Genomic DNA, 12,756 nt, shown 5'->3' with positions numbered 1-12,756 from the left:
AGCAACCTCCAGCAACAGCCGCGCTGTGGCCAGTCAAACCACCGCAACTAACCTCTCTCCCTACCAGCGCGTGCCGTGCTACCTCACCGATCAAACATCTCAGCAACCACGGTCCTTTTCAGGACCAACAAACTGTTCCGAAGAAGTGGGTTGTCATAGGAGTAGCGACGAACAACAAAGGCAAAACCCCACAATTGTTTAGTCATTGTTTACATTCCCTACAGTATGGACAACACTTTGTAAGATGAGGCACCGACTAAATGATTAACATTGATTTACTACATCTACATCACAAGCCTCCTATAAAATCTTATATACAAAAAGAAAAAAATATAGAATATGCCAATTTGTCCGTGGGACAACAACTGATTCAATGTTATAGAGCATGAATTAAAAATTTTAAAATTTTATTCTTGTTTTACACTATTACTTCTGTTTTTATATAGTATGATTTATTGTATTTTTTATGTCAAGTGTTTTTTATGATTAATAGTATTGTATCCAGTTTGATAGTACTGCAGTTCGATGGTGTATATGTTGTTAGCCATGTGTTTGCCTGATGATGGCTATTGATAGCCGAAACATGTAGCAGAGTCGTAGCGGGGCACTGACCTTGATATTTATTGTGTTGTGACAGTTAATAAAGAGGTTGTATGTTGTAACACAACAGGATGCATGAAATGAAAATTATAATCAAAATCATTAAGTCAATGAGAAGGATGAAATATGCAGGGCATGTAGCATGTATGTGAGCAAAGAGGAATACATACAGGGTTTTGGTGGGGGAGCCAGAAGGAAAGAGACCACTAGGAAGACCAAGATGTAAGTGGATGGATAATTTTAAAATGCATCTTAGACAGGTAGGATCTGGTGGTATGGACTGGATTCATCTGGCTCAGGATAAGGACCAGTGGAGGACTCTTGTGAAGATGGTAATGAATTTCCATGTTCCATAAAGTACTGGGAAATTCTTGAGTAGCTGAGTGACTGGTAGCTTCTCAAGAACTCATCTCCATGGACTTAGTTAGTTGATTGGTTAGTAGTACCAGCATGGCAGATTTGCAAAATTGTGTGAGTTAAGTGACACTAGCACCTCTTAACCTTTTGCATGCCAAAAATTGATTATATCTGCTTAAAGCACTTGGTTAAAATCACTACAGCTGAAGAGATCAGCTTGCTTATTAATTAGTATAGCATTCTGTCAGCAGATCGCATCAGATGTGACACACTGATGTTTAGAGGAAAGAACAGGCTTTCATGTGATCTGTAGTTGTGGATTTTTCTGTGTATAACAGCCTTGGCATTACTAGCAGGTATTTCTGTGGTGGGCCTTGGCAATCAAAGGGTTATGATATGATCACAAAATAATGTATGGTAATAACTCTTAAAAAATATGCAGATTTTTATTGCAGTAATATTACTAGGTTGATTAAATCAAATGGGATCAGCAGGCAGAACATGTATCAGGTAAGAGTTAAGAGAAATGAATATAACAGTTTGGTTGGAACACATTAAGAGAAGAAAAATTATTATCATCTGGGATTGGTAGAAATCCCCTAATCAGTGACTGCTTCTTGCTAATTCCTTGCCTGGCTTACTCTTTGACTCTGAAGACAGAGATAGTATGCTCCTTCCAAGATTTCAGTGGACTGGACTACATGGCATTGCACTTTGTAATCACTGCTATGAGAACCTCAAATTCGTCTTGAAGAGAAGAGTCCACTTGGGAGATATAAGGAATGGTAATGGTATTAAAACAGATATTAGAGTAGTAAATTGAAAGGATGTGGCCCAAAGGTGGGCTTTTCTGAACATGATATATGCATTTTCAAATTCAGTTATGAAACAGTTGTGTGTCAGGTTTTTAAGATTATATGCATGAAGTTGGAGAGGGAAAGTCACATACATTGAACATTTTACATAGCATTTATTTTTTTTCCAAATGCTCATTACTACTTTAAAAAACATATTCAGCAAAATAAATCTGCATTAACTTCCAGTTTTCAAATTATTCTTTCCTATCATCCCCACCTTCCTCACTGATATATTAGCTCTTCATTCAGAAAGTTCATAAAAACATCTTGTGACATCCTTCTGTCCACTTGATATGTGTTTCTGCAGGCTGTGATAAATGTCTTTACTTTCTGATCTGCCTGATGTTAATCCTTCAGGGTAAAACCAGGTGAAGGTGTACACAAATATCATCTCTCCATTCAAGCAATTATTTGTAATCATGCAGCCAGAGGGTTTGCATGTATTGTGATGCTGTTAATTCGAGTATCGGTTAATGGCTTGTAGTTCTTTGGGTTGACTGGAAGTTTCTCCAGCTCGTCCAGTGTATCAAAGCCATCAATCACCCTGCAGAAAAGTGATTAGAGCAATAGCAGATCTAGATTAAAAGACTTGACATCTTCTGGGATACAGCAGCATGTGGTCTGGCAGGCAGTTACCAAAGTTTCTCAGGAACATGCCACCTCCATCTTCACTTCTATCCTGAACATAGAGGCAGAAGGTTCCTCTGAAACACTTGTGTAACTACCAGAATACATGATGTCACATGTGAGAAGACCACATTCACTGCTATGAGAACCTCAAATCTTGAGATCTAGAATAAAAAAAAAATCAACTGATATGGGAAATGTAACTAACTTCTAAGATTTCATGCTTCCATGACAAATAAATATACTAAAATCTTCTCCTGTAATCAGCTAGCTATAAAAATATTGTATTGAAGACCTGCATTTCAGACATATGCTCTGTCTCCATCACCGGAGTTGAACCTGGGAAGATTTCAGTGCATATGACTTGGTACGCTAAATACAGCAAATTATGAAATGCATGCATAGCATACCAGCTCTGGCATGGTCACTCCCTTTTGTTTGATTAGGAAACTGTAAGAATTAAGAAAAAGTGCAGTGAACATAAAACATGTAGCAAATATTTCTCTTAACTTCTGCTCAAACGTTTTCAACTCTGATAAATATTTAGTAATTTACACGTGAGTTAAGCTCAAGATTAATGCAGAAATATACATGTCTTCATGTATAGTGTCTGTTTTTACTGTCCAATTTTAATTAAAATTGGGGTAAGTCAACAAAGCTTAGTTAAATTTAAAAAAATATCTAAATTAATGAAAATCCATTCAGTAGTTGTGGAATTGTTTCATGTGGATGAATGAACAGAGCAAGTACATGGCAAGGTAAGGTTTCCATCAACACAACAAATGTGTGTCTTTTTTTTTCAGTCAACCATACTCAGTAAAAGTAAAGCTATCCCTGTAAGAGGCTGTGAAGGCCCATAGGGTTGTGAGACGTTAAGGGTCCCACATTACCTTGACAATCAGCCCAAAGATGGCGGTAAGGTTGTCAGCCTTACGCGCCGGCCACGCTTCACTCCCCAGGAAAATTATTTAACAAATTCCTGGTACTCAATTCTTTTAGAGGCTGAGTAAACCCCAGGGCCTACTGCGGCCGGAAGGATTAGGTCACTTGAAAAAAATCCAATGACCTCATCGGGACTTGAACCCGCGACCTTCAGGCTTGTAGCATAGTACCTTAACCACTACGCAACCATACTCAGATTGAATTTTATTTTATTTTGTACCGCTACATGTTTAGGTCCTCATGGGATCATCATCAGGCAGTATTATGATCGTATGACTAAAGTTATTGAACTCCTAAATATGGATCCATATTTTAACACTTTGTGGACCGCACACCCTTTAAAAGGTTTCTCGCTTTTAAACATGGTGGACCGTTCGTGTGTTAACAGGCTTTTAGAACACGATAAGTTGCAACACACTATACATCACTCTGGCGCCACCTACATTGCATGCAACCGCCTGCAGATGCGTGATAAGACTCTGGAATGTTTAGTTAGCAGTCAGTAACTTGACCTCGCTGTTTGCTTAACCGACTATAATGGAAAATGCTTTGCCTTCTTCAAGCTGTGTGTATCAGCCAGTAGCTAGTGGGGAGAATGGATCAAGGACAAATTCTCCTTCGATGACCTAGCTAACCTGCCTTGTGAGACGCGTAGTAATGGATTGTCATTCAGACAGCGACAGTGACGGGGGACAACAAAGAATTGTGGCCACAGACAATAAAAGTGACAGTAGCTCCAATGATAATACGCGTAATAACATTGCGCGTAGTAACATTGCAGGGACAGCAAAAAAATCTAAAAAAAATCTAAACCCTGATTCAAAATTGAAATACAAAGCATTTCTGATGAATGTGGCAAAGGCCTGGGCTACAGTCCAGATGGTGGCAGCAGAACCAGGGTCACACAAAGACTTAGTACGACGGGGCCCATCAACTCCTACCCCACAAAGACCTCATGTGGACCCCCCAGGGCGATTCTCGAGTGATATGCGGAAAAATACCCTCGTGAAAATTGTGAAGAGTGAACATTCCAAGGGGAAGAATACTTCTAGGCAATGCCGTGTTTGCACAGTTCACAAAAAAAGGAGTATGTCTACATTTGCAAGTTCTGTGTAATGCCACTTCACAAAGGGGAAAGTTTCCAGAAATATCACACCCTCAAGCACTTCTAGGAGCATTGGTAAGTGTTCTCCAAAAATTGTAGTTCAAAAAATTAATTAGGAGATTTTATATTAATTTTTAAAGTGAACAGTGCACAAGTTAGGGTAGTATATTTAAAAATGCCAGTCCCCAGGGTGATTTAAATATTTAAATCACCGGTCAGCAAAGTGTTAACAGTCACTTTGTGGAGATGCAACCATGCCTGAAAGTGCAACTTACTTTCCAAATACTGTGTATTTAAGATCCAAGTGAGGTTGGGGTGAATATGTTATGAAGAACTGACTGGCATTAGTGTTTGGTCCATTGTTTGCCATTGAAACCACACCCCGTACATTATGCTGTAAAAGAGAGATTCTAGTTAATTCTGTAATGGTTCTCATGCTTTCGTATAACATTTGAGATTACTGAATTCATGGGAACCAGACTGGAAATAAATCCATAACAGATGTCACAACTCTCAGTTCCCATATATCTGTATTTTATTTTCAATTCAATTTATCCCTGTGCTTAATTAATTAAGTGCTACATTATGAAGATATGGGGCTGTGAAGTTATAGCTCCACCATTCTTAATCTTGACACCAGATGGAGATGAGTAGTCAGGTTCACACCCCCGTTGCTTTATTCCTGGGGAAACAGCCTTCAGTAACTATTGAATTTGCGGCTCGATGGACATGTTGAAGAGAAGAATCTGTTACCCCTGCTAGGAACTGAATCCCAGTATCATGGTTACCCACTTTGTAGCCTAGTCACTAGTCTGAGTCACTTGTTCATTCACATAGTAAACAGGAAGTATGGGATTATGTATGGCAGGAAGTAATGGAAGGCATGCCTCAGGGCAGGGGGGATGCCTGGAAAAAATATCGGAGCCATCGTAGAACATGGTTCAAATACAACACAAACCATTTGTAGTCTCTCCTTTTTTATGCCATTAAAATCACATTTAATTGCAACATGTTTGGCCTTACAAGGCCATCTTCAGGCAGGTGTTCATTAATTCGGCCTTGTAAGGCTGAAACATATTGCAATTAAATGTGATTTTAATGACATTTTAAAATAAAGAAGAGACTGTGAATGGTTTGTGTTGCATTAGAGATGTTAATGAGTGAATGAGTGACACATCAATGCGCACAGAATGCTGAAATATAATATTATAAGTAGTCTGTGTCATTGTGACACATTATTGTCAGTTAAGTTCATAGTAAAATCTGTATGCTAAGAATATCTCTGCAATATGAATATTTCATTGATTCTAAACGGTTCTGACAATGGTGCATAACACGTGGGATTACTGAGTTTTTGGGCTCTGTCCATTAGCCGGTATTCTACAAACACAAATAACACGATGTTTTGGAAACTGGTCCAGTGATTGCGGTTAGTTCTTTCAAATGGACCCAACAGAGACAATGTCTGTCCCCTCACATGAGGACTGAAACAGATCCAGTAGTCTTTTGTGTTTTTAGAATACTGGATGATGGACAAAGTAAAAAAACCCTTATTTGAATTCAAAAAACAAAATAAATCCTGAGAAGTACTATCTACTGGGAGGTAATGCCTTGTAGTCTGATAGAAGTTCACTGAAATTTCAAAGCAACAACTTGCTTGCTGTTTGATTACTTGTTGATTACTTGCTTGGCTTACTCTTCAACCCTGAAGATGGAGGCAGTGTGTTCCTCAAAAAAGGTCAGTGAACTTCTACTGGACTATATAGCGTTACAACCCCAGAAGGTAATATTTTTCACAGTCACTACTGTGATAACTTCAGAATCCAACAAAATAAATCCCGAATAACACGAAGATGCAATATAGTAATGCTTATATGAATGCTAACAATAACATCCATGGGCCTTCTCCTACATTCTAAGTAAACACAAAAGCAACACATCATGAATACACAGTTTACAATTAGCAATAGGTCTGATTCAGAATGACTACAAACCTTTAAATCTTCTTTGAATTCATCTTCAAATTTCCGGCCCCACACAGAATTTCCACCCTTCCCCGTATGTGTTGGGTCTCCAGTTTGAACAATGAAGCCTTTTATGTTCCGATGAAAAAGGCAGCCATTATAGTAGTCACTCGCACATAGTGCAAGAAAATTCTGCATAACAAATGTGAATTTTCAATTTCAAATGTAGTTCACAGGATGTACACTGTACATACCTTCAGCACTTATTCTATAGTTAACATTAATTATTATTGTCAGATTTCAGTTATCTTACCTCACAAGCTTTAGGGCAGTATTCACAAAACAGTTCAATCTTTATATCTCCAACATCAGTGTGCATAGTGACAGACTGGAAATGTAAAAGAAATAATTATTGTGTAGCCAAGGGAAGTTCACTGATATTCTGGAGGAGCGGTTCCTTGGCTTACTCTTCAGCCCCCAAAATGGATGTAGTATGTCCCTCCACAATGTTAGCAATCTTCTCCCATACTACACTACTATTGTAATCTACTGTAATCTATTGTAAACAATTTTAAGTATTGTAACTTTATTCTCTTATTGTAATCAGCCAATGTACAGTAACTGACTTGTCCTATATCATGTAACAATGATCTATAGAGACAAAATAAATACTTACTTACTTACTATATTACATCCCATTCATAGTCACAGATAATGAGAACCTCAAATCCAGCACAGTAATCATCAATTATGAACTCTTAATCTTAGCCTGTACATGTGTGCTCTCCAAGAAATATGACTGTTTAATAAATATGTATGCAGTAGCAAAGTCTGCAAAAGAAAAGTGCTTAACATTTTGCCATTGATTTAAAAGCCTTACTTCAGACAGGAGGGACACATGATAATGTAACTGGTTCAGGCACTATGCTATAAGCTAGAAGGCTGCGGGTTTGATTCCTGATGGGGTCAGTGGAATTTTTTCAATTGACCTAATCCTTCCAGCTGCACTATGGCCATGCCATCAGCTCGGCCTCTAACAAAGAAAGTGAACCAGGAAACTTCCTGGGGGTAAAGGGTGGGCAGAGTGTAAGGCTGACAACCTCGCTACCATCTGTGAGAAGACTGTCTAGAAATTGTGGGACCCTCAATGTCTCACAACCCTATGGACTTCCACAGCCTGTTACAGGTACAGGTGTACTTCTTTTTTACTTTGAACAGATGGAATACACATGGATGTTTTCCTCAGTCCCAAGTACACAGAACGTGGAACAAATATCCAGGAATAAAGTTACAGAAAAATGTCCGAAGCCTAAAACAGATATACAGAACCTAACTATATAACATAATTACTCTTAATATATAGATATTTAATTTTGAGGAGCTGGTACAGTGTTACTCAGAATAATAGATCTTCTTAAGAGTGTACGGTAGCTTGCAGATAGAAGCAACAGGTTCCTTCGAAACGCTGGTTAACATTTACATGATCATACGATGTCATAACCGAGGAGACTACAATCCAGATTTTCACCGCGAACTGTAAGGTTAGGAATACATACATACATTTCATTTCACAAGTCCAAACAAATGGACATGAAGGTCGTCATACAAAAATTTAAACAAACACACAGATAACGAAATAATTAAAACTAATTGCTTATGTTATGCTCCACATATTCAGAAACTGTACAGTTTAGTATAGTACAGTATAGTTTTGCGACAATGATGTTTATATCTCGTATTGACTGCACGAAGCTCTAGGTATTTACCATGTCGTATAGTAAAGCTGACGATTTATGATAGTTCGCAGGATGTCAAAGTTGCGTTGATTTCAGGAAATACTACACAACTATACTTTGCACAATTACGAGAAACAAACACAAGTTAACGATCGCGGCACCATAGCGTTATCGGCGTCATTGGTAACCTTAGCAACAAACTGGTCAAGTATGCACCTGAAATAAAATCAGAATTATTATGTATTGCACTCCATATGTCTAACGTAATGGTTACAGTTAAGATCTAGCATTTTTATTCCCCTTGCAATTTAATAAGCTGACAAGGAATTTGTATTTATTTCATTCTGAGTACTCCGTGGGATGCTGGGACTTGACAACGTTTCACATGGAAAGGCACTTCACTTCTATGTTTCTTGAGAAATGTTATTGACAGTTGCACTTCAGTGAGAATATGTAGAGGGGATTTTTTCTTAAATAAGAAATTAATACAAATTTAAGAGCTAAAGTTACAGACTTTTGATGTTCCTCTACATATTGCCACTGGATAATAGTGCATTTTATGATCTGTTATGGTAAATACCAGTAACTGGAAATTCAGTTAAATGTGTTGGATGTGTAGTATCTTCGCTGTTTCTGATGTTTGGAAATGACGTCATTGTATTGATCGCAAAAGACATCCGTCGCATTCGCCATCTTGAAGATAGTGAAATAGGGAATCGAAAGAAAGAAAATTAGAATCTGTAGCCATCTGTTATTATTTGTATTCGTAGGGATTAAATTCCGTTTGTCTGTTGTTTACCCATTTGGACGGACCAAGGTATGTTACTGTTTTATGGTCTGGTGTAGTTATGTGACAATAACTAAGAAGTTTGCCGTGTAGGGTAATAGCGAATATCAGTCAGTTCATCATTGGTTAATGTGTTGTTGGTGTATTGGCTACATGGTAATGGCTCTCTTACATGAATTTAAAATTAATTTTATACATTTGCATGTGAATGTTTTTTAAGTATTAAAGAATTCGTTCGTTCCATTAAGGAACTGATTCTGTCAATTAGGGTGTAGGCCGAAGCCCTGAACAACTAGGATAAGTACCGTTTTTTGAAGAGGTATATGCGAACAAGGTTGAATCAGATTGGAAGAATGTTTAGTATGGCAATAAAATGATGCATGACGTTTTATGCATTTTAATTATAGACGTGTATCGATGCTTGACTCAGTAGAGCATAATGAAATGAATGACAAGTGACATTTGTGTTTCGTGGACAGCGTTTAGTTGTGTGGTTTAAGTAATAGCGTGACAAAGTAAATGAGGTTTTCGCTCTTATCTGTTGTATAAATGTGTGGGATGTGTAGAAAAGGCGATATTGTGTTCAGTGAGAAAGATTGTTAACAGTAGCTTTAAGTACTATAAGAAGATTGCAAAGGCTTGTGGAGAAACAAACGTTCATAAGTTTGTTTGCAGTATAGATTGTACCTCTGTGTGTGTACAAATACATACATACATACAACATTATACTGTTTTGTTCGTTGTCAAATTAATACATACAGAATGCAAAATATTGGATTCTTACAGATCTCGTTGTTTCTTTATGGCAGCATCTACATGAGCGCACAAAATGCGTCCATTGTTGAAATAAACAAGAGAGGCGAATGCTACGCTTTTTTCTGGCTCTATTGCAGACAAAAGACTACGCACCGCATTCTGCAACTGTGTGGTGTCCTCAGCAAAGTATGTTCGTTACAACAGATGCATTTTGTGTGCTCGTGCAGACGCTGCCTATAGGTTGGTCTGTTATTTTCAGTACGATTTAATGTTAAGTTTTACATTTTACTGCACATAGTCTTTAAAGTGTCTATAATTTACTTTGAGATCATAGCTTATCCAGCACACTAATATGAACAGTGAATTATTACTAAACTTTAGAAGTGTTAAGTTGTAGTTAATGTAAATTATTATTTTTAAGCACATTAAACCTTTTTAACTTGGACATTTCGGTTGATCTTCAGTATTTCATTTAGTTTTTATGGTAAAGATTTTACAATACAGTCAAGAGTACTGGAATCTCTTTAGACTTCACTCTGCATTATAACTGTTTTTACACTACTTTAAAAAAATTAATGTTTTACGTGTGTTTACTGGTTTTGACACAAGCAACAACTGTATGGAGCCAAGACCTTCTTGAGAAGCTGATAGTCATTCACCTAGTCCAGAAATTCTGGTTTTTATGAAATAAAAAGATTCATTATAATGTTCATAAGAACCCTCCACTAGTCACTATCCCGAACCAGATGAATCCAGCCCACATTGTCACATCCCATTTCTTTAAGATCTGATTTAATTTCATCCTCTCATTCATGCCTACATTTCCTAGTTGTCCACTTTCCTTTAGTTTTGCATGGGTGCTACATGATGTGCACATCTCAGCATATTTCATTTGATCACTAATGGTATTGGTGAAATTATGAAGCTCCACATTATGCAGTTTTTCTGTCTCTTATTTTGTCCCTCTTATATCCTTGCTCTCAAAATATCCGCACACTGTTCACAAATACAGGAAACAGAAAGTAAAGTATAGTTTTATGTGTATTGATTGTGATGCTGTTTATTTGACTATCAGAAGATTAGAGAGTCTAAACTGATAGGTAGCAAGTGTTTCTGAACATGTCTCCCAAGAATTTCCTTGTGAATGTAGTGTTGGTTTGTTATTGTCATCCCAAGATATTTTAATTTGCCCACATTTCTGTTGTAATAGAGTACCACATTAAAAGAATGAAATAAATGTGATGCAGTGCAGCCTAAACTGCAAGGATTTGCTTTGTTTCTTAATGCTGACTGTGTTCAGGACATGGTTCATGCTTGCATCTGCAAGTTCAGAAATTTTGATTCTGCACTTGAGTCTTTGCACCATGAGTGCTGACACTGTTGCCAATATTTTTGAGGTATATCCTTCCTCTGTTTTCAAGGTCAATGTGAGAAGGGTGAGTCAGTGTTCATGCGTATGCAGGTTTTTATCCAACTTTCATGGGGGGGGGGGATGGGTGCTGGGGTCTGGTCCGAGATAATAGGGACAGTGAACAACAGATGCAAAAAAGTAAGCACTCTTAGGATTAGCAAGTGCAACCAAAAGCCTTTGACAGCTGATTTTCTCAAGTTCAAGAGTCCATGTTGCATCACCTCTCCTGTGGATAGAGCTATGTGGAAAGCACATGGGGATCCCTCTTGTCACGATGGCTTGGCGTGCGTGTCCGCCTGCCGTGTCACACGTCACTGAACCAACCCTGAAGGTGGTTAACCAGTCAAGTAGTTATGACGTCTGTAGACACCATGCGGTACTGTGTATTGTAGTGGCCATAACATCTGTGGACGTCAAACATTTTAACTACTACATTGTAGATATAATGCCAGTCAGCAGTGGAAACTTGTATGTTGTGCTTGAAAGATGTTGTAGCTACTTCCGAGTGTGAAAGAAAGTTGTTGATTGCTTCATATCTGTCCTGGGCTCGAATTCTTTCAACTGAACATTGTGGCAGGTCCTAGCAAGAAGATTCTTGTGAGTGATGAAGGATTTTATGAACTGTTACAAGAGAATGAATAAAGTGGTATTTCAGAGAGTGAATATAGTAGTGATAGTGAAATAAATGTGAAAATTTCGTCAGGTGGTGAACAGTGTCGGCTCTGATGAAGCAGAAAATGTCAGTGACAACAGTATCATGCAACCTGATGTTGCAAATTTAGGTGCTGAGCTGTCACATTTACCATTTACTGGCAAGCCTGGCATATATGTTGATTTAGAAGACCCCAGTAACCACCGGAATATCTTGAGTCATTTTGTACACCAGACAGTGTGGAAGAAATAGCCATAGAAACAAATTGGTGTGCCAAAAAATGTTTAGAAAACACACCTAATCTAAATCCCAGAAGTATTCACACTATCTGCCACTTGAATTTCACCAATGTTTCTGGTGGTTAGTGACGATTTCATAGTCTGTAAAAGATAACGATTTTCCAGTGGATGTTTGTAAGAACAGTTCAGTTTATTCATCCATTCTAGCCTTGAGCTTGCCCACACAGCAATAAGAAACTCTGCTTATTAACTCTTTGACTGGCGCAGGCGTGTTTTAACGCCCGGACGATGCCAGCCGTTCCCTGGCGTTGGCGTGTTTTAACGCTTTGACAATCTCGTCCCTTCTTTGCTCTCTTGGCACTCATCAACCAAAGACATATATATGATAGTTTTTGTGCATGTTTGTAAAGAACCCTTGTAAACTTTGTGGGGGTCTATATTACTGTCAGAACCCTCTGAGAAGGTAAAGGTCAGAAAATATTTCACATTCATTCAGTTTCACCATAGCTTCTTGCAGCAAGTGTCTTCGTGTTCCTACAGACCAGCTGGAAAATGTTGTGAACGAGATTTTTTCTGATGATGATAGTGGCGATGAAATAATGATTCCTGAATTGGATGAAGTTGATAGTGACAATAATACAGTGATAGACAATGATCCACAAGACAGTAATCATGAACATTTACCTACCACGAGTGCGGTGCCTGACACGCCCATCTCATGAA

At 38.1% G+C, this 12,756-nt stretch overlaps 2 protein-coding genes across 10 annotated transcripts in view; one reads left to right on the top strand and one right to left on the bottom strand.

Annotated features, from left to right (window-relative positions):
- Nucleotides 1-1,378: 1,378 nt before the first annotated feature.
- Nucleotides 1,379-8,539, bottom strand: LOC111870748 (peptidyl-prolyl cis-trans isomerase-like 3). 3 transcript variants are annotated; one of them, XM_033753991.1, is made up of 6 exons: nt 8,219-8,539; nt 7,129-7,283; nt 6,766-6,840; nt 6,483-6,644; nt 4,764-4,882; nt 1,379-2,358 (listed from the first exon to the last, which is right to left on the bottom strand). In XM_033753991.1, the coding sequence occupies exons 3-6, from the start codon at nt 6,829-6,831 to the stop codon at nt 2,232-2,234; spliced, it is 474 nt and encodes a 157-aa protein (XP_033609882.1). In that variant the 5' UTR covers nt 6,832-6,840; nt 7,129-7,283; nt 8,219-8,539; the 3' UTR covers nt 1,379-2,231. The 3 variants fall into 3 exon arrangements, with proteins under 3 accessions (XP_033609882.1, XP_033609883.1, XP_023719033.1); XM_033753992.1 differs by having other exon boundaries at nt 7,133-7,283; XM_023863265.2 differs by lacking the exon at nt 7,129-7,283 and having other exon boundaries at nt 8,219-8,537.
- A 333-nt stretch (nt 8,540-8,872) lies between these two features.
- The window catches only part of LOC111870743 (protein PRRC2C), a 109,501-nt gene continuing 105,617 nt past the window's right edge, over nt 8,873-12,756 (top strand). For 6 of the 7 annotated variants that reach the window (XM_033753987.1, XM_033753990.1, XM_033753989.1 and 3 more), the window contains exon 1: nt 8,873-9,005. The gene's annotated coding sequence lies outside the window, so the exon portion shown is untranslated. Of the gene's footprint in view, nt 9,006-9,109; nt 9,132-12,756 lie in introns of those variants that run through there. The other variant, XM_033753986.1, reaches the window with a different exon arrangement.

The sequence above is a fragment of the Cryptotermes secundus genome, unplaced genomic scaffold (genome assembly GCF_002891405.2).
Source record: "Cryptotermes secundus unplaced genomic scaffold, Csec_1.0 scaffold204, whole genome shotgun sequence".
In the NCBI taxonomy this organism is placed as follows: Eukaryota; Metazoa; Arthropoda; class Insecta; order Blattodea; family Kalotermitidae; genus Cryptotermes; species Cryptotermes secundus.
The sequence above is the reverse complement of the archived record's forward strand: the minus strand, read 5'-3'. Positions and strand labels throughout refer to the sequence as shown.

Coding starts and splice junctions, on each gene's coding strand:
- LOC111870748 (XM_023863265.2), bottom strand. Junction 6,645..6,765: donor ACTGCCCTAAAGCTTGTGAG/GTAAGATAACTG, acceptor TTTGTTATGCAG/AATTTTCTTGCACTATGTGC. Junction 2,359..4,763: donor AAATACACAGTATTTGGAAA/GTAAGTTGCACT, acceptor ACTTTTCTGCAG/GGTGATTGATGGCTTTGATA.